The 19,722-nt window shown below is 46.9% G+C and overlaps 1 protein-coding gene and 1 long non-coding RNA gene across 2 annotated transcripts; one reads left to right on the forward strand and one right to left on the reverse strand.

The window, feature by feature from the left end:
• The first annotated feature begins 3,736 nt into the window (after positions 1 to 3,736).
• YIF1A (Yip1 interacting factor homolog A, membrane trafficking protein) lies at positions 3,737 to 19,722 on the forward strand. The gene is made up of 8 exons (XM_035098641.3): positions 3,737 to 3,962; positions 5,885 to 6,105; positions 8,570 to 8,674; positions 10,773 to 10,851; positions 12,159 to 12,216; positions 13,273 to 13,428; positions 17,163 to 17,256; positions 18,479 to 19,722. The coding sequence occupies exons 1-8, from the start codon at positions 3,932 to 3,934 to the stop codon at positions 18,626 to 18,628; spliced, it is 894 nt and encodes a 297-aa protein (XP_034954532.1). The 5' UTR covers positions 3,737 to 3,931; the 3' UTR covers positions 18,629 to 19,722.
• On the reverse strand, positions 16,401 to 18,558 carry LOC148683154 (uncharacterized). Its single transcript, XR_015947362.1, has 2 exons — positions 18,442 to 18,558; positions 16,401 to 17,348 (listed from the first exon to the last, which is right to left on the reverse strand). It is a non-coding gene; the product is annotated as an uncharacterized LOC148683154 (long non-coding RNA).

The following is a 19,722-nucleotide window of genomic DNA, read 5'->3' on the forward strand; positions in this document are numbered from 1 at the left end:
TGAGTGCCGCCCAGCATTTTGTCACCCCCCTCAGTGGGGACACCCGGGTCGGCCTGCCCCCACCGCCTCCTTCCTCGACCCCTGCATGGAAGAGCACAGAGAAGGGTGTGTGAGTGCATGTAGAAACAAGCCCAGAGCTACTCGTAAAATTTGCATTAAATGCTCTGCCCACTTTTGCTTCTGGCTCCACCCAGCCCTGGCAAATGGCCCCTGGAAGATTGCCCAGAAGGGAATGTGGCCCTTGGGGGTGACATCAATTCCCCCACCTCTGCCCTGCAGCCAAAAGTGGTCCAGTCCCCTCTCTTGCCTCCCCTTCTTTCCGTGGGCTGTGCAGTGCCTAACCAGCGCTTTGAAAAGAGGAGACGGCTTGAAGAATTCGCTGGTTGCTGCTGCTGCCACGCAGGTTCCCTCCGGAGATTTTACGGCCCATATGTTTTCGATCACACATTCGAGATGTCCTGAAGGAGCCTGTGCAGATTCAGTTCTCTGAGCACAGATGGTAGGAAGTAGAGTGGGACACGGGGGGGGGGGGAAGAGTTTGCCGGGGAGGAGGGCAGGAACCCCTGAACAGATTGTGACAAGGGAGCGCGCGACTCGCATCCAAAACCAGGAAGAAGATGTTAATTAAGAAAATGTGAATGTATTCTAAATTTAACCTGGGCGGAGTGAAATGGGCACAGCCGCACAGCCGTTCATTAAATGGAAGCAGGATAGAAAAGTGTGTGTGCATGTGTTTGCTTGCACTTACAATAACAATAAAAATAATAAATATGTTGTTGTTGTTCTTATATAATACAGTGTGGCCTAGTGGTCAGAGCATTGGACTGGGACCTAGAGACTAGGGTCCAAATCCCCCTCTGCTCAGCCAGGAAGCTCACTGGGCGTGACCTTGGGCCAGTCACTGCCTCTCAACCTAACCTACCTCACAGGGTTGTTGGGGTGATTAAATGAGGGGGGAGAACCATGTATGCCACCTTCAGCTCCTTGGAAGAAAACAACAACAACCCAGTGGGATATAAATGCAATAAATAAATAAATGGAAATGACTGAAAGCAACAGAGAAATGCTAAAACCAATTAGGATAAGCACAAACAATAAAAAGCTTTAGAGATCCTGTCCTACTAAAATAGGCCACAAATACTACAAAAAAAACCACCTTCAAATGAAGGGCCAAAAGCCTGGCTAAGAAGTATTGGTCTGGTGCCTAAAAATACATAAAGGTGGTACCAGGTAAGCTTCCCTGGGGAATGCGTTCCACATGGAGGGAGCCACCACTGAAAAAGCTCTGTTCTCCTGTTGACTCCCTCCAGAACTCCTGCTGCAGATGTCAGACTGCAGCTTCAATCATCCCTGACCATTGGCCCTGCTGGCTGGGGATGATGGGAGCTGGAGTCTAGCAACATGTGGAGCTTCACAGGCTTCCCACCCTCTCTTTATACCTCTACAGGTGCATTTAATATGTGATCCCTGATTGGCTGGGGCCTGATTTGTCTGGGATAATAACATATGGATAATAATAATAATAATAATAATAATAATTGTTGTTGTTGTTTAGTCGTTTAGTCGTGTCCGACTCTTCGTGACCCCATGGACCAGAGCACGCCAGGCACTCCTATCTTCCACTGCCTCCCGCAGTTTGGTCAAACTAATGTTCGTAGCTTCAAGAACACTGTCCAACCATCTCATCCTCTGTCATCCCCTTCTCCTTGTGCCCTCAATCTTTCCCAACATAATAATAATAATAATAATAATAATAATAATAATAATAATAATTTTATAATAATTTATTATTTATTCCCCAGCCACTCTGGGCAGCTCCCAACAGAATATTAAAAACATGACAAAACTTCAAACATTAAAACCTTCCATATACAGGGCCGCCTTCAGATGTCTTCTAAAAGCTGTATAGTTATTTATCTCCTTGACATCTGACGGGAGGGTATTCCACAGGGCGGGCACCACTACCGAGAAGGCCCTCCACCTGGTTCCCTGCAACCTCACTTCTCGTAGTGAGGGAACCAGCAGAAGGCCCCTGGAGCTAGACCTCGGTGTCTGGGGCAGAACAATGACGCTCCTTCAGGTATACTGGGCCGAGGCCGTTTAGGGCTTTAAAGGCCAGCACCAACACTTTGAATTGTGGTTGGAAACGTACTGGGAGCCAATGTAGGTCTTTCAGGACCAGTATTAAATGGTCTCAGTGGAGGACGACAGGTGTTACCCATCCATTCTATACCTCAATGGGGCCTCCACTAGTGGAGAGTAGGAAAGGGATCTTGAGGTCATTGGGAATAGTTTACTCAAGGGTGCAACTACAGTGAGTAGATTCCACACCAGGAAGTATAAAGAAAGAAACAGAAAAGTGCACTCTGTTCTGCCTTGGTCTGACCACACCTGGAACACTGTGTCCAGTTCTGGGCAGCACAATTTAAGAAGGATGTTGACAAGCTGGAAGGTGTGCAGAGGAGGGCAAGATGATTGAGGGTCTGGAAACCAAGCCGGATGAGGAACGGTTGAAGGAGCTGGGTATGTTTAGCCTGGAAAAGAGAAGACTGAAATACGATGGCCATCTTTAGATATCTCAAGGGCTGTGACATATAAGATGGAGCAAGCTTGTTTTCTTCTCCTGAGGGTAGGACCCGAACCAATGGCTTCAAGTTACAAGAAAGGAGATTCCGACTAAACATCAGGAAGAACTTTCTGACAGTAAGAGGTGTTTGACACACTGGAGGTTTTTAAGGTTTGATGGCCAGCTGTCATGGATGATTCAGTCAAGATTCCTGCATTGCAGGGGGTTGGACTAGATGACCATTTGGGGAGGGGGTCTATTCCAACTCTACAGTTCTAAGATTCTATGATTCTACATCTGTGGTCTGGCTACATTTGGCATACAGTTCAGTCCCAGTGACCACATTTGGACAAAAGAAGATTGTGGAGCTGGGAAAGTTTCTGAAAAGAAAGACTAGTGGGATTTGTCGTGACAAGATGTGGCAATATAGCCATTGGCTTATATATTGTTATTAAAAGCAGTATCGGGCACGATAAGAAAATGGAACTCCCATGGTTAGAGGCAGCTACCCATAAATAACAGATGCTGGGTGGTTGGTATACAAAGGAAGATGCTGTTTCTTTATGCCTTGCTTGTGAGCATCACAGAGTGCTATCTGCCTGGACACATCAATCTCATCCCTGTGCATTCCACTTCCTTGCTTTCCTCTTCCCTCCGCATTCCTTCTTCCTCTTGTATCATCAGAAAACAAAAAGGGCCTGCTGGATCAGGCCAAATACACAAATAGTCCAGCATGGTGTTCTCACACTGCCCAATGTGATTGTGTCTTCTTAGGTTGGAAGCCTTTGGGAAAGCTTTCAACATTTTATATTTCATACAGCATCTTGAAAGCTTATCTTAAAAACAAAACAAAAAAACCAACGTTTTATTTGAATCATCCAACAAAAAGGATCATACAGATTTTTTTGTAAAAAGACCACATTGGCATAAAAAATAGGAGGAGCCATAAACTCTTCAATTGTCATATACTGTACAGTTAACTGCTAATAATTGCTTTGACAAAAGAGGGGCGGGGAAAATGGAACTTCCTCGCGCGCATGCGTCCTTAAAGAAGACTTCTTACTGAATGTACAGGGGGAACTCCGCCCCTTTGGAACAGCTGCGAGGAAGCGAAGAAAAAAAGAGAGTGAAATGGATACATTTCCCGCCAATCATTGCTCAGGGCCCTGAGCGCAGCCACCGTAGCAGCCAATGGGAGGCTGATGATTGCAGCGCCGGAGGCTTTGAGGACGTGGCTTGGACTTGCGTCTCCCTCCCCCTTCCTTTTGATCTATCTTCAAGTCTCCCCTCCCCCCCCACTTTGATTTCAAGTTGATCATACTTTCAGAAGAGGGGGGCCCGTTTTGCAAACTATCGCGGGGAGCCATGGCTTATCCCCCTGGCTATGGGGGCCCAGGTAAGACCTTGAGGAGGACTCGGAGGGGGGGAAACGGAAAGGGGGTAACAGGCCCTGGACGTGGCGTGAATGTTGGGGTGCCGATTCCTTCCCCCACGCAGTTGTATCCAGACAGTATGGAAGAGGGGGGCGCTTGCCTCGTGATAAGGGCCTTAGCACCCAAAGACCTCTCTCCCCCCGCCCCCGATAATCGTGTTGCTTCCTAAGGGGAGCTAAGTGGAAGGGGCCTTAACTCGGCCGCAGAGCACGTGCTTTTCCTGGGTTCAATTCCAAAGAGACTTATAATCATAATTATAGCGTCCTCTTTGCTACGTGTTCTGCCCTCGTGGATAAGAGAGAGAAAGAGAGACTTTGCCTCTTTCACAAATCCTTAGGGGGGAAAGTAATACAGTAATGATGTTGGTGCCTTCGTTTACTTTCTGGTGTGTTTTTAAAATTATGATTACTAGTCCTGGGTTGTATCCCAACTCAGTTCCACTTGGGGTTAAGTGCTGAAATTAATGGACCTAAGTTAGTCAAGCTTTTTAATTTAAGTGGGTCTATTCCGAACTAGCATTGGATACAGTTTGTTGTTATTGCTACCGGAATGTGACGTGTTGTAAAAGTTGTGGGTGGGTGGGTGTTTTCCCGGGTGGGTGTTTTCCCTTTCCTGTTTTTAATTGATTTTCATTATACTGTATATTTAAACTACCTTGAGTCCCCACCCCTTTTGGAATTGGAAAGGCAGGACACAAATCTCCTTTCCAAATAAAAGAAAATCTAGTTCGTTTATTCCAATAAATGAACCCCTAGGATTCCCAGTTAAAAGGGGGAAGGCTAGGGGGAACCACTGCCAGGTGGATAATACGGTAACACTGGCTTAGCTGGAGTGAAGTCTTGTCTCGTGAAAAGGAGGGTTTGCTGGTCTCTTGAGAGGTTTGTAGCGGTGGGCTTTAAGGGGTAGTAGGCCGTAGTTTAGTAAAAAATTATGAGGATTCCTGTGGAGGTTCTCCATGGGAATTTGGGAGACACTGCTGAACTACAACTCCCATCATCCCTTGCCATTGGTCATGTTGGCTGGGGTTGATGGGAGTTGAAGTGTAACTACAAGTGTGCAGCTCTGTCAGAGTAAAAGCATGGCAAGCTTTACTCTCTCCCACCCCCACCCCCATCTCATATTGTGGAGTTGGAAGGGACCCCAAGGGTCATCTAGTCCAATCCTCCCCCGGCAATGCAGGAATCTTTTGACCAATGTGGGGCTCGAACCCACAACCCTGAGAATAAGGGTTTCACACTCTACTGACTGAGCTATCTCAGTCTCCTCCGCCTTAGGCAAACCTCATCCGCCAAGTCGCCTTTCTCTCAAGATTTCTACCCTTCAGACACACAAACACTCAGTCTTCCGTCTCTCACCTCCCACTTGGTTCTCTGCAGGCAGAAGACTCTCTGCCGTGCTTAGCAAGAAACCATGTCGCCCCTTTCCTTCCCTACTCTTCACCTTTGGGCTCAGAAGCAGCATTTCCTGGTGCTGGAGGCCCTCACAGGAGCATAAATGTTCTCGCTGGGCTTGCCTCTCTTGGTGATTGTTTTGTCATGGCCCCAAAACTTTCTCGTTGAGCAGGGGCCAGGTAGCTTGGCCTCGTATCTAATTGGCAGCCACCGTATTACAGGGCGATAGTAGTTTAGTTTCCTTCCTGAAGGAGCTTGGTCCTCCTGAGATTCTTAACTACCATTGTGAAATGGAGTGTCCCGTAAGGAAATAAGCCATAAATTGGCATTTATAATAATTGTGCTCAGATAAGATCCTTGGGATATTATGTAACCCATGGTAGGCGTTTGTTCTTCCAAGCTCTTGGCAAGGGTATACCTGACCATCTGATATGCCTTCTTTTCTTTTTTAAAAAAATTCTCTCTCCTCCCTCCTTAAACCCTGTCTCTTGTAGGTTCTAAACACAGGACAAGGATCCCTCCTGTGCCGCAAAACACAGATGCCCCACAGCTCTTTGATGACACCAGTGCAGCCTACGGCCCCCAGCAGCCGGGTTACCCCGCCCCACCCATTGACATGGGTTTCAACCAGATCTTTGCCGACCCAGTGGCCAACGTAGCGATGGCCTATGGCACCACCATCGCATCTCAGGGCAAGGACATCGTGCACAAGGAGGTAGGAAGCGGCATTCATCCTATGGACTAGGGTTGCCTCGGTGCTGTACATCCAAAATAATAATAATAATAAATTATTTATACCCCGCCAATCTGGCTGGGTTTCCCCAGCCACTCTGGGCGGCTTCCAACAGAAAAATACAATACAAAAAATACAATCTATTAAACATTAAAAGCCTCCCTAAACAGGGCTGCCTTCAGATGTCTTCTAAAAATCTGGTAGTTGTTTTTCTCTTTGACATCTGGTGGGAGGGCGTTCCACTACCGAGAAGGCCCTGTGCCTGGTTCCCTGCAACTTGGCTTCTCGCAACGAGGGAACCGCCAGAAGGCCCTCCGCGCTGGACCTCAGTGTCCGGGCAGAACGATGGGGGTGGAGACGCTCCTTCAGGTATACTGGACCAAGGCCATTTAGGGCTTTAAAGGTCAGCACCAACACCTTGAACTGTGCTCAGAAACGTACTGGGAGCCAATGTAGGTCTTTCAGGACCAGTGTCATGTGGTCTCGGCTGTTACACCTCTTCCTAGATTTTCAGGGGACTATGAAGATAGACAAGAGGCGTTTAAGAGATTGGCTCTTTAGGTCTGATGCAGAAAGGGATCTAACCATGATGGCTTCTACCAAGAGTTCGCCATGGTTCCCACTTATTAAAACGGAGCATACCCGGGCCAGTTACGTGTCAAAGCTCCCACTCTCCGGGCTTAGAACCGCTTTCACAGAATTACGATTCCAATCGTTGCCCTCGGCGGACGCTATAGCAAAGTACATTATGAAGAGAGACTTTGTCTGTGTGGGCAACCCTGTGTGCAGGACCTGTGCCGCTATTTATTGCAGTGCCCGTTATATATAGACCCAAGAGACCGATTCATAAAACCCCTGTTTCCGAATGGAACTCACTTGAATAGGGTGGAAGGGGTGAAATGGCTGCTGAGCGATACTGATGATTTTCTGACTTATAAAGTAGCACTCTATGTGTTGGCAGCTAAGAAGATCATGAGGAAAGAACTAGATAAAATAGCGGTCAGCTGCAAAGGGGATTCGGATATTTAATTTGGCACATTTTACTAGAGAATTTTCTGCTATTCTGTTTTATGCCACAAACAATCTTAGTAGTTGTGACCGTGGTTTATATTGTATGTGTGGTGCCTGATGATTTTTATAGTTATTGCTGTTTTTCCTTTTGTTATTTTTCTGAATGATGCCATGGCCTATGGCTAGCGCAATAAAAGTCTATGATGATGATGATGACGTTACACCTCTTCCTCAACAGTTGTGGCTTCCCCCAAAGGGCCCTGGGGATTGTAGTTTAAGTGTGCCGTGAGTTGGTAGTTCCCAGAGTGGTTTAGCAAGCAGTCTCTGTTCCCAGGGAAATCTGGGAATTGTAGCTCTGGGAGGAGGCTAGGGGTCTCCGAACGATGTCAAACTACAGTTCCCAGGTCGTCGGGGGGGAAGCCTGTATAAAGTGGTACGATGCTGCTTTTAATGTAAGGTGCACGGGGGGCCCTAAAGTCATTGTAACATAAACTTCCATGGTTGCATGCGTGTCATGCATCTAAAGCGTATTTCCTTCCCTACCCCCCCCCAAAGATTCCTGGGAACTGTAGTTCACCCCTCGCAGAGCTACAATTCCAAGCACCATTAGCAAATAATGGGTTCATAAGTTGTGATTGCTGAGATATCCATTGACTGAAAGGGGCCATAGATTTATATTCCCAGTGCATCAATATCGGTCTTTTGGGTGTAGTAAGGGCACAGAGAATCCATTTATGCTGTCCAGTTGTCAGATTCCTTAGGGAATCGTAGAATTGTAGAGAAGGAAGGGACCACAAGGGTCATCTAGTCAATAGTGCAACCCTCTGTAATGCAGGAATGTTTTGTCCAACGTGGGGCTCGAACTCACGACCCTGAGGTTAAGAATCTCACACTCTTATCAGCTGAGCTATCTCCCAGGTATAGTAGGTGTATAGTAGGTGTGTAATTCGGGACCCAGGTGGCGCTGTGGGCTAAACCACTGAGCCTAGGGCTTGCTCATCAGAAGGTTGGCAGCTCGAATCCCTGTAACGGGGTGAGCTCCCGTTGCTTGGTCCCAGCTCCTGCCAACCTAGCAGTTCGAAAGCACATCAAAATGCAAGTAGATAAATAGGAACTGCTATAGCGGGAAGGTAAACGGCGTTTCCATGTGCTGCTCTGGTTTGCCAGAAGCAGCTTTGTCATGCTGGCCACGTGACCTGGAAGCTATACACCGGCTCCCTCAGCCAATCATGCGAGATGAGCGCCCAACCCCAGAGTCGGTTACGACTGGACCTAATGGTCAGGGGTCCCTTTACCTTTACCTTTAGGTGTGTAATTCAGAAGAATACTTTCCTCTGAGCTGGATAATTTTCATGGTGGCATTCTTTTTTTGTGTGTGTGTGTGTGTGTGTATTATCAAGGGCAGGTTTAATCATTATAATTTTGCTTCCATCAGATTCATCGGTTCATGTCCATGAACAAGCTGAAATACTTCTTTGCAGTGGACACCACTTACGTGATGAAGAAGCTTGCCCTGTTGGTGTTTCCTTATGTACACCAGGTACAGATAGGGAGGCGGCGCTTTGCCCTCTGTTTTTGTTTTTTTTTGGGGGGGGGGGTCTTGGTTTTATTTATTTACAGCATTTACATCCTGCCCTTCAGCTGGAAAAGGCCCTTCATAGTGGCATACACTTCTGAGATGGTCCCTCCCTGCCCTCAGGCTAGCCACCTTAAAAAGATATGTCATGTGAGGAAATAGGAGGGAGGAGGGAGGAGGAAAATAGCAAGCTCAAGCACAGGTTCCCAAAGTTACAGTTCTTATCGGTACAGTCTGTGTCAGTGGCGGTTCTGGCACTCTTGCCCTTGATAAAGAGCAGTGTCGCCCCCATGGGTGAGATCCTGGAGCAGAGCAGGTGACAGACATCTAGTTCAGGAGGACAGGGCAGTGTTTGCCACATAGTTCTTTCCTCAGACTGCTAACTTGGCAGCAGTTAGGATATTCACAGGAAGGGACTTAAAGGGTCGTTATAGCAACTTAGAGACTACACTGCTGGGTTTCATTCCCTGCTATTGGTGTGTGTGTGGGGGAGAATCTGGGTGTGTTCAAAAAAGAGAAGACGTACCCACAATATTTCCAAGCACGTACAGAGCACCCTTCGCATGCCATTGGCCTGGGCCTCAGCAAGGGGGGTGGTTGGGGATGATGATAATAATAGTAATAACAACAACAACAACAATGACTCATACTTTGCCCATCTGACTGGGTTGCCCCAGCCACTCTGGGGGGCTTCCAACAGATTAAAAACACAGCAAAACATCAAACATTAAGAACTTCCCCGGACAGGGCTGCCTTCAGATGACTTCAGAAAGTCAGATAGTTGTTTATCTCCTTGACATCTGATGGGAGGGCGTTACACAGGGTGGGTGCCACTACCGAGAAGGCCCTCTGCCTGGTTCCCTGTAGCCTCACTTCTCGCAATGAGGGACTCTCCAGGTATACAGAGCCGAGGTGAAGTTTTACAAAATTACAGAAGAAGTGGATAGAGGAGTTTTTTCTCTCTCCCTCTTTCATAATAACCGGAAATGGAGGTCATCCAATGAAGTAAAGTGGGGGTAGATTCAGGACAGGTGAAAGGGAGGACTTCTTCACATGGCGTATGTTGTTAACTATAAGGCAGGTTTCTGTGTTTCTAGTTATGTCAGCCGTTTATTTCAGAACCATGAGGACTGGCATCTTAGAAGGCAGCTTCTTATGCTCTTTACACTTTGTTTGAAAGGGACAGCTTGGGTGCAGGATACCTTAAGGATCACCTGAGAGGCCTTTTATCCCAGCTCAATCACTGTGATCGTTCAGAGGAGAGCAACTTGCTATTCCCCTGTGTTACAGAGACCCCCGCCTGTCTTCAATTCGAAGTTGGGCCTTTAGTTGTTGAACACGCTTCAGTCAGAGATGCGGCAGGCGCCCTCACTGTTGACTTTCATGAGTCTCTTGAAGACTTTTTAATGCTATCAGGCCTAGGCATACCCTCCAACTTCCGGTAAGAAAAATCCGGGATCAGCAGCGGCACAGCACCGGAAGTCGTTTCTATGCATGTCTGGACATGCGTAGAAGCAACCTCCGGTGCCGGCACTGCCCGATTTCCGGTGCCCAGACATGGGCAGAGCGGCACCCGAAATCGGTTCTGCGCATGTCCATACATGCGCAGAAGGAGCCTCCTTGGCAGGTAGGAAATCCGGGGGATTCACGGGATTTTTCTCTATTCGGGATAACAGTGGGAAACGGGTTTAAATACGGGGGTTTCCCGTGAAAAATGGGAGACTTGGCAGCTATGGGCCTAGGCAGATGTTTTAAGTTCAATTGCCCGTCAACCTCAATGCTTATGTGTATTTTTTAAAACAAAACCTGTGATGCTTTATGTTTTAACAGTGAACGCTGCTCAAATATTCTGCGATACAGCTGTACAGAAAAATAAAAATAAAATATCTGAGCTTTGCCCACCTCATCTTCAGTGCCATTTGAGAACAGATGTGAACCCCCCTTAATAATAATAATAATAATAATAATAATAATAATAATAATAATAATAGTTAATAGTAGTGTTTTGAAACAGGTTTTGGGCAGCCAGCTCTCACCTGTGCCTGTTCTCTTTCCTCTGCAGAACTGGGAAGTCCGCTACCACAGAGATGTCCCCCTCACTCCTCGGCAGGACGTCAACGCTCCAGACCTCTACATTCCTAGTGAGTGGAGGCCCTCTCTTGAACATAGGAGGGTTTCTTTACTTCTTCCTTATTTGACCCAGGTGGCGCTGTGGTTAAACCACTGAGCCTAGGGCTTGCTGATCAGAAGGTCGGTGGTTTGAATCCCTGTGACGGGGTGAGCTCCCGTTGCTTGGTCCCAGCTCCTGCCAACCTAGCAGTTCGAAAGCACGTCAAAATGCAAGTAGATAAATAGGAACCGCTACAGCGGGAAGGTAAACGGCGTTTCCGTGTGCTGTTCTGGTTCGCCAGAAGCGGCTTTGTCATGCTGGCCACATGACCTGGAAGCTATACGCCGGCTCCCTCGGCCAATAATGCGAGATGAGCGCACAACCCCAGAGTCGGTCACGACTGGACCTAATGGTCAGGGGTCCCTTTACCTTTACTTTAACAACCCAAAGGTACAGTAGCACAGTGTTTCATCGTACCATATTCAAAGCAAACAATCAATCAATCAATCAATCAATCAGTAGCACTAGAAATAAATGGTGGCACACCAATATAAATCAGGCCATCCTTATTTCCTGAGCTGCTGTGGAGGATGAATGTTTAGCACTGGAGTACGAAGCACAGGGAATAAAATCCCATCCGATGACAAGAAAGTCTTCTGGATCCTCTGCCATCTTTCTGTACCCCCAGAAACACAGTTTATTTTTTCCGCAGTAGCCAAGGTCCACAAGTTTTTTTTTTTTTTTTTACCACAAATGCATATTGTTTTCCAGGGTTTTCCATTACTGGGCTGCTGAAATCCTAGCTAACGTCCATGCCAAAATTTATTTAGAGTGGCAAGGTTTTATGTTGCCTGTCCACATATTGATGATAGTTGTGGGGGAAACTGGACAGGTGATTCATAGCAGCGTTTCTTGACGTTCACCTCCGCCCTAATACCCAGGGCTTGTTAGTTTTAAAAAAGCACTTTCTAAAGCAGAGGCGGGGGGTGGCTGAGTTTCAGACCGAGGGCCACATTTCTGTGTGTGCAGCCTCCTGGGGGCCGCATTCAGTTTGTGGGCAGGGCCAGAGGAATAGGTTTATGAGGGTGCTGAGAGTTGTTAGGAGACTTCTCTGTTCCTCTCACGGAGCTACAATTCCCAGAGTAGCTTAACCATGAATCCCTTTTCACAGGGAGCGTTGGAAATTGCAGCTCCGTGAGGGGAATTGGGGAGGGTGTCTTCTAACAACTCTCAGTACCCTTTCCCCTTTCCATCCATGCCACCCCAGAAAACTGCAGTTTGTTCCATCAAAGTGGCTGGTTCTCATGAGTGTGATTCTTATTTCCCCCCTCTCTCCAGGTATGGCTTTCATTACCTATATCTTACTTGCTGGGATGACACTTGGATTACAGAAAAGGTAAGAAATGAGGCTCTTAATTCCCACACCTGGAGGTCACACATTCCTTATTCCGGCTTCATTTCATAAATTGCCCTCTGTAGTAATGGCGCTAAATAATCATAGAGTTGGGAGGGACCAGGTGAGCCTTCCAACTCTATGATTACAAGTAGGCAGAGATGCTCTTGTAGAACTCGACTTCCTTCCTTCCTCTTTCTGTGGTTCCTTAAATTTATTTTTTATCATTTTCTGCATATTACAAATTAACTTATTCTTTTCTTCATCTACTTTAATTGTATACTCTTATGAAACTGCTTGTTATTGCAATAATCCTGCCAATGTCCTCATCTGTTTGCAATTTGTTTTTTTAAATATTCAATAAACCATATCATGCTTTTATTAAAAAAAAAAGCTCGTTATCTTGATTTCTTATTTTTCCTGTAAGTTTCGCCATTTCTGCATAGTCCATAAATTTTTGTATCCATTCTTCTTTCGTTGGGATTTCTTCTTTCCATTTTTGGGCAAATAACATTCTTGCCGCGGAATAAATTTCTATACTGTTTAGGTAGTTCTACCCCTATAATTCCCAGAAGAAAAGCTTCTGGTGTGTGTTTTTGTGTGTGTATGTTCTTTTTAACAAATGTTATTTTAAACATCTTTTCCAATTCATTATATATCATTTCCCAGTAAGCTTGCCACAAGACCACCACATAATGACAAAAGTCCCTTCTTTCTCTTTGCAATTCCAACACTTATTCAATTTTGATTTATACATTTTTGCCAGTTCACTCGGTGTTATACAACACTTTTATATACAGTAGTTTTCTCTTAAGCCATAGCATACTGCGAATTTTATATCTGTATTCCACAATCGTTCCCACGCTTCCGTATCTATATTATAACCAATATCTATTGCCCAATGTATCATTGAGGATTTTACTTGCTTGTCCTTTGTCTGACACTCCAATAATATCTTAGGCATTTTAGACAGCACATTAACATTGCATTCCAACAGCCAGACGCTTCTGACATATTTGTGTCATTCCGTTCTGCTCTTTCCGCCTTGTTCCTTCCTAGGTTTTCACCGGAGGTCCTGGGCGTGTGTGCCAGCACGGCGTTCGTGTGGGTCGTGATTGAGGTCCTCGCCCTTTTGCTGGGCCTGTACCTTGTGACAGTCCAGAGCGACCTGGGCACCTTCGACCTGCTTGCTTACTGCGGCTACAAATACGTCGGGTAAGTGGGCCTCTCCCTTCTGCCTTGTGGCCGGTACACTGTCGGGCCTAGCGCTCTGGGAAGGAACCACAAGCCCTCTGAATATTGGATGGACTCCAGCTCCTATCAGCCCAAGCAAGCAAGGCCAGTGGTCAGAAATGATGGTGGCTGGGGTCCAGCAACACCAGGAGGGCCACATCTCTGGCCTAGCGGTCCTTGGGACCCTAGGAGGCTGTGTTTACGTGAGGTCAGACTTCTTGCCACATGTTCATCCAACCTGGCTCTTCCGCTTGGGTCTCAAGTGGTGCTTAAACTGACTTTTGTATTTTCTTCGTTGTGGCTTTAATGTGGCTCAGGACCACAATACCTCAAGGATTGCCTCTCCTCATGTGAACTGAACCAGACCTTGCATTCATTCTCTGAGGCTCTTCTCTGTGCACCCCTCTCTGGGATGTCCAGAGGGTGGCAACATGGGGACGGGCCTTTTCAGTGGTGGCTCCCTGCTTGTGGAATGCTCTCCCCAGCGAGGCTCACCTGGCACCCTCTTTATCTAGCTATAGGCACCAGGCAATAACTTTAATTTAGTGTGACCTTAATCAGAGTACCCGTGGCCTCTTTTAGTGGGGCTGGATCAGGCATCCCCAAACTGCGACCCTCCAGATGTTTTGGCCTACAACTCCCATGATCCCTAGCTAACAGGAACAGTGGTCGGGGAAGATGGGAATTGTAGTCCAAAACATCTGGAGGGCAGAAGTTTGGGGATGCCTGGACTGGATCTGTAAGACCTGTATTTTGTACGTATAATGTGTTTTTGGTTTGTGTTTTGAAGGGTTGTGTTTGCTGTAATCCTATATAATAAAGTCCCTGTGTCTCTGCGTCCAGTCCCTGTGTCCCTGTGTCCGCGCTAATGCGCATGTGCCCCACGGACACAGGGACTGGACGAAGAGGCGGGACGTACACACATGCGCTCTCTCTCTCCCCCCTCAACCCTCTGCCTCCCGTTTCCCTGTGGCGGTGGACCAAGATGGCGGCATCGGGCTCCGGGGTCACCGCCACTGCCCCGGACCCCAATGCCGCCATCTTGGTCCGCCTCCTCCTCCTCCTGACAACCCTACCTGGCCCGTTGGAGGAGCGGCGGGGCCGCGGCCTTCCCTCCCTCTCTGCGCTCGGCCGCAGGACACGACGGGAGAGCGATTTTGTTTAATTGTGTTCCCGGCGCGCCTCGCGGCGGAGCGCAGAAAGGGAGGGAAGGCCGCGGCCCCGTCGTACCTCTAGCGCCCGTTTTCTTAACAGGCTGAATGAGACTAGTTGTTTATAGTGTTTACCTTGTGTTTGTAAGTTGCTTTGGGTCACTTTTGTGAGGAATATACAGAGTATTATTATTATTATTATTATTATTATTATCCACTCCCTTTTTTCAATGACTTCACCACACACCTCCATGCAGTGTTGTGATGGCATCTCAGTGAGGGGCAGCCCTCTGAATGTTCTTGGACTCCAGCTCCCATCAGCCCCAGCCAGCAGTGATCAGGGATGATGGGAATTGTAGTCCAGCAACACGTGGAGCACCATCCCCATTCTCCATCCATTCTAGGTCCTGCCACTCTCCAAAAATTCTCTATAATGTGCCTCTGGGCATTTGCCAAATACAGCCACCACTTAATGTCCCATCCATGTTCAGATGGGAAGCAAAGACTTCTGATTCAGAAGGTGAATGTACAGGCAGCCTTTTAAAAACACACATGCACAGGCATATTTTTTTGGTTAAATTTGAAATTGTGATATACATTTAAATTTTATAACTAAAAAGATTGTACTGGGGAAATTTTCTAGCACAGTAAGTTAGCACCGATTTTTTAATGCAAATATGGGATTAATATTTGCAGTATCCAGGGGCTCTCTATAATTATGCTAGAGTTGCCACATTTCAAAAAGTGAAAATTAGGACACAAAAGTTGTTGAGCTCAAAAACAAACAAACAAAAAAACCCCCAACCCTAAGTTTTTGAGCTGTTTTTAAGGATAGTCGCCAAAATCTAGACTTCGGACATGGGTTTCCACACGTCCGGATTTTCCTGGACATTTAAGCGAATTCTGCCTGGACACTGTTTCTGACTGCTGTATTCCGGACTTTTGGCAACCCTAAATTATGCATACACATAAATGTCACATATAGGGAAACAGTTCTGCAGTTACCTTGTTTAAAAAACTACCGCCACCTGCTTTTACAAATAAACAGAATTTTTGCCTCCCATAATGCTTCCAGTATTACTCCCCCCCCCAATTTTTTTAAATAATTATTTTTATTGCTTATTTCCATACATAACAGAATAACAAAATAACAGAATGAAAGAATGACAGGATAAAAAAATATGAACACTAATACCTCCAAACATTGATACCTCCAGATTAATACAATAATGTTTAAATATATTATTACGTTTCTATTTCTTCCCTGAAGTAAAATAAAAAAAGAAAGAAAGAAAAGAAAAAGAAAAATCCGTGGTGACTTCCTGTCAATATCCCAATGCATATGATTCCCCTTTAAATTGAATGTACTCCAAATATTAACCTTTCCTGTAAGCATTTTATCTAATACATTCTAAAAAACAAAAGACTTATGTCTCCTTCATTTCTAATTCTACTTCGTATTGTCCCTTGATCACTCGAAAGCTGGCATGGATATGGCATTATTGCTAATTTTTCGAACATATTTCCTATAACTATTTCTCCCAAAATTTTAAGTTGAACTGGTATGATTCCAGCGCCAAATATATTTATGCCAACAATTTAAGAATCTCCCCCCCCCCGCCCCGCCCTCACGATCACATCGTTTCCCCAAAGTTTCTTTTTAATATGCTCTGGGTAGGCGTTAGGGTGATGACTTTTTTACAACTTCATTTCTCTGTATCATAATTTGATGAGCTTTCATTAAAGATTAGACAAAATCTTACTTTCAAAGAGATTTAATAAAAAAAACCCTCACACACAAAATGATTTTAAAAATTTTATTTATCAGGTTTTTGACCATTTTTGAAGTGACTGTAAGCAGATATAAAATTGAACCCAAGCTTTAGAGTCACATATATACAACATTATATAGGGTCATCAAACACACAAGGAAGCTTTTTTTAGCTGCAGTAACAGTATAGATGCCGCTAGAGGACGATGTTTTGCTACCTCTCCTGTAGGTTCTTTTCCCAGCATGTTCGGCAGGGTCTGCTGGCTAAGTTTTGAGGTCCCAAAAAGGGGCTTTTACCTTGCACAGGTGTGACATTTGTATACCCTATGTTGCTAAGAATACAACACATTGTGGAATGTGGTGTTGTGTCCAAATTTGATACGAAATATATATAGAATTGTTAATACAATTTTATGAAATTGTAAAACGGCATACAAAAGAATTTAAAACGGTTTGTGCGTAACCTTTTTTAATATTTCAATGGAATATACCTCATTTTAGTCATTAATAAGCAAAAGTTCATCCATTTGTGCTAAAGGAAATAATTTTTGAGAAAAAAATTGAAAAAGTCATCACCCTAGTAGGCACCTTTGTGTCCCTGCAGCTCTTAAGCTTTTTAAAATTTCTATAAAGCTTTCAGTGCTGAGAACTGACATGCGTCTCGCCTGACTAAAAGGGGGTGATTGGCAGAGATCTTAACAGCAGCTGTGAATCTCAGAATGCTGGGTCCGGATGACAGCCTTGACAGGAGGGGATTTAACAGCCACGATCACACTTGCCATTTCCTCCTCCAGGATGATCCTCGCTGTGATGGGCGGCCTCGCGTTTGGCAGCAATGGCTATTATATCGCCTTGGCTTGGGCTTCCTGTGCTCTTATGTATTTCATGGTGAGTACTGGGATCGGGGCCCCGGCACTCCCAGGATGCCGTGGGGCAGGAGGTCTCGTCGGCAGGCCTTTCCCGGGGACATACAAAAATTCCTGGTAGATCAGACGAAAGGGAATGAGGAGCCCGTGAGCTTCTGCATGCTGCTAGATGACAACGACAACAACACTCACATTGGATACATTTATGGGCCCACTTTAATCCGTCGTGGCTTCCCACATATGTAGCACCAGGGTGCACATGTCCGCCTGCCGCCCCCCCAGTTGCCCAGTCCCAGGTGCGCAGGAGGGCAGAGCTGGCCGGCCGCCTCAGTGTCTCGCTGCCTCAGTCGCCCCCAAACTCGCGGCGCAGAGCTGCCCACAGCAGAAGAGCCTGCTGTGGCGCTCCGACAGATGGACGGGCTCTTCCTCGGACTCAAATCTCAGGCCCCAGACTCTAGGCCTGGTGCCCTTGAGAGCCCAGCGCCCGAGTGCCCTGCACCCCTAGCACCTATGGGTAAGACGGCCCTGCTAGGAGCTGCAGTTTGTGTAAGGGAGCAGAGAGTTATCAGGAGGCACTCCCCCCCCCTCCAGCTTACAGTTATCACACAGAGTGGTTATACAATCTGTCCCTGGGAACTCTGGGAAATGCAGCTCTGAATGGAAAAAGGGGTCGCATAACACTCCCCAGCACTTTTAGCAAACTGCAAGGTGCTCTGGGGGAAGCCATGACGGTTTAAAGCAGGCATCCCCAAACTGCGGCCCTCCAGATGTTTTGGCCTACAACTCCCATGATCCCTAGCTAACCGGACCAGTGGTCGGGGAAGATGGGAATTGTAGTCCAAAACATCTGGAGGGCCGATGTTTGGGGATGCCTGCTATTTGCCATGCTGCCTCAGGCTGGTGGGAGTTGAGGAGTCCAGCAACATTGCTCAGCGGGTTAGAGCGTGGTGCTGATGACGCCAAGGTTGCAGGTTCGATCCCCATTAAGGGACAGCTGCTTATTCTTGCAGGTCAAGGGGATTGGTACTAGATGAGCCCCAGGGCCCCCTTTCAACTTGATATTATTCTGTGAGATAGCAGGGTCACAAGTTTCTAGGTGCATGAACACCTTGGAAGGCGGCAGTTGGCCCACCCCTGCTTTTACAATAAAGGAGTGAATTGTGGGCTGGGGAGAGAATTGTGGGGTGGGGAGAGTCGTCTTCCTTACCCTCTGATGTGTGGCATATTTCCTCTCTCCGAACCAGGTACGCTCCTTGCGGATGAAGATCCTTCCTTCGATGGTGCAGGAAGGGATGAGCCGGCCTAGCGGGAGGGCGCAGATGTACGTCACCCTAGCAGCAGCCGCCTTCCAGCCTCTGATCCTCTATTGGCTGACAGCACAGCTGGTTCATTAGGAGAAGTGGAGGAGAGGACCCATCCATGGCGGCCCCAACGTTTGCCTGGGGTGGGGGTGGGGTGGGGGCTGGCTTTGCAAGGACCCCCCCCCTCTCTTTCTGCCCTCTTATTTCTCCCACCCACTGTCCCCAAATTCCCTGGCGTACACACTCCAATTCTTCCTGGCCATCCAACGGGGGCTCCGTTGATGAAAGGAATGATGCCGAATGAGGGAGGTGCCGCGTCCTCTCGAGGGGCTCCGCGCCCCCCCCTAAATCATGAGAGTGGAGGGGAAGCGAGGACTGTCAAAACTATCCAGGCTTGACACTGCCTGCCCCCACCCCCACCCCCGGCTTGACTCCCAAATCTGTGGCCTGTTCCATTTCCACTGGTCGTTGCAAACGTCTCCTTGCTTGGGGTGTGCATGGGGGCAGACTCAGATAGGGTGGGGCAGGGTTGTTTCAGACACACACACACACATACCCTTTCGTGCTCCTGGGAGCAGTTTTGCTATGCAAAGATTTTTTAAGAACAGGACTTCTGGTGTATTATTATTATTATTATTGCCTTCTGGAGCAAAGCACCCTTTTCCCTCTCTTCTGAAAATCAGCTGGTTTACTTTAAATGACTTCTCCTGCTTGCCCCCCACCTCGTGGTCTTTTGACCCCCCCAGCACCAACACCGGAGCATTGACAGCGGACACCTGCTGAGCAAGGAGCTCCCCCCCCCCAAAAAACCCCCCACCCTCTGCTGTTGTGTTGTCAGAGAGCAGAGACCCTCCCCTCTCAAGGACTGTGTACTATTGCTCATAACTCATCGGATGCTGTATTGTTGAGGTACTTCCAAACTTTTCTCCGCTTGTTTTCTTTATATATATTAACCTTTGCTGGGGTTTTTAAAGAATGTCTATACTGCCACAGATACAAGCCAGCAAAGAGGTGGGTTTGGGTAGACAGGGAGGTGGGGGGGGGGGAAATCTTAACAAAATCTGCAAAGCCGCTAAGTTGTGTCTTGTAGCCAACTTTCAGAGGAAAGACTTCACATTTCAACTTTCCCCCCATCTGTTTATGAGAGAGTTCGTTCTTGGAAGCGACGATAAAAATGTGCTTGACAA

Source organism: Zootoca vivipara, chromosome 16, assembly GCF_965207765.1.
Source record: "Zootoca vivipara chromosome 16, rZooViv2.hap1.1, whole genome shotgun sequence".
In the NCBI taxonomy this organism is placed as follows: Eukaryota; Metazoa; Chordata; class Lepidosauria; order Squamata; family Lacertidae; genus Zootoca; species Zootoca vivipara.

What these genes read in the sequence shown, in the direction of transcription:
- YIF1A (XM_035098641.3), top strand. Translation starts at nt 3,932, where the DNA reads ATGGCTTATCCCCCTGGCTATGGGGGCCCAG. An exon ending in TGTTTCCTTATGTACACCAG is followed by an intron (nt 8,675 to 10,772) that starts GTACAGATAGGG and finishes TTTCCTCTGCAG; the next exon opens with AACTGGGAAGTCCGCTACCA. An exon ending in TCCAGACCTCTACATTCCTA is followed by an intron (nt 10,852 to 12,158) that starts GTGAGTGGAGGC and finishes CCCTCTCTCCAG; the next exon opens with GTATGGCTTTCATTACCTAT.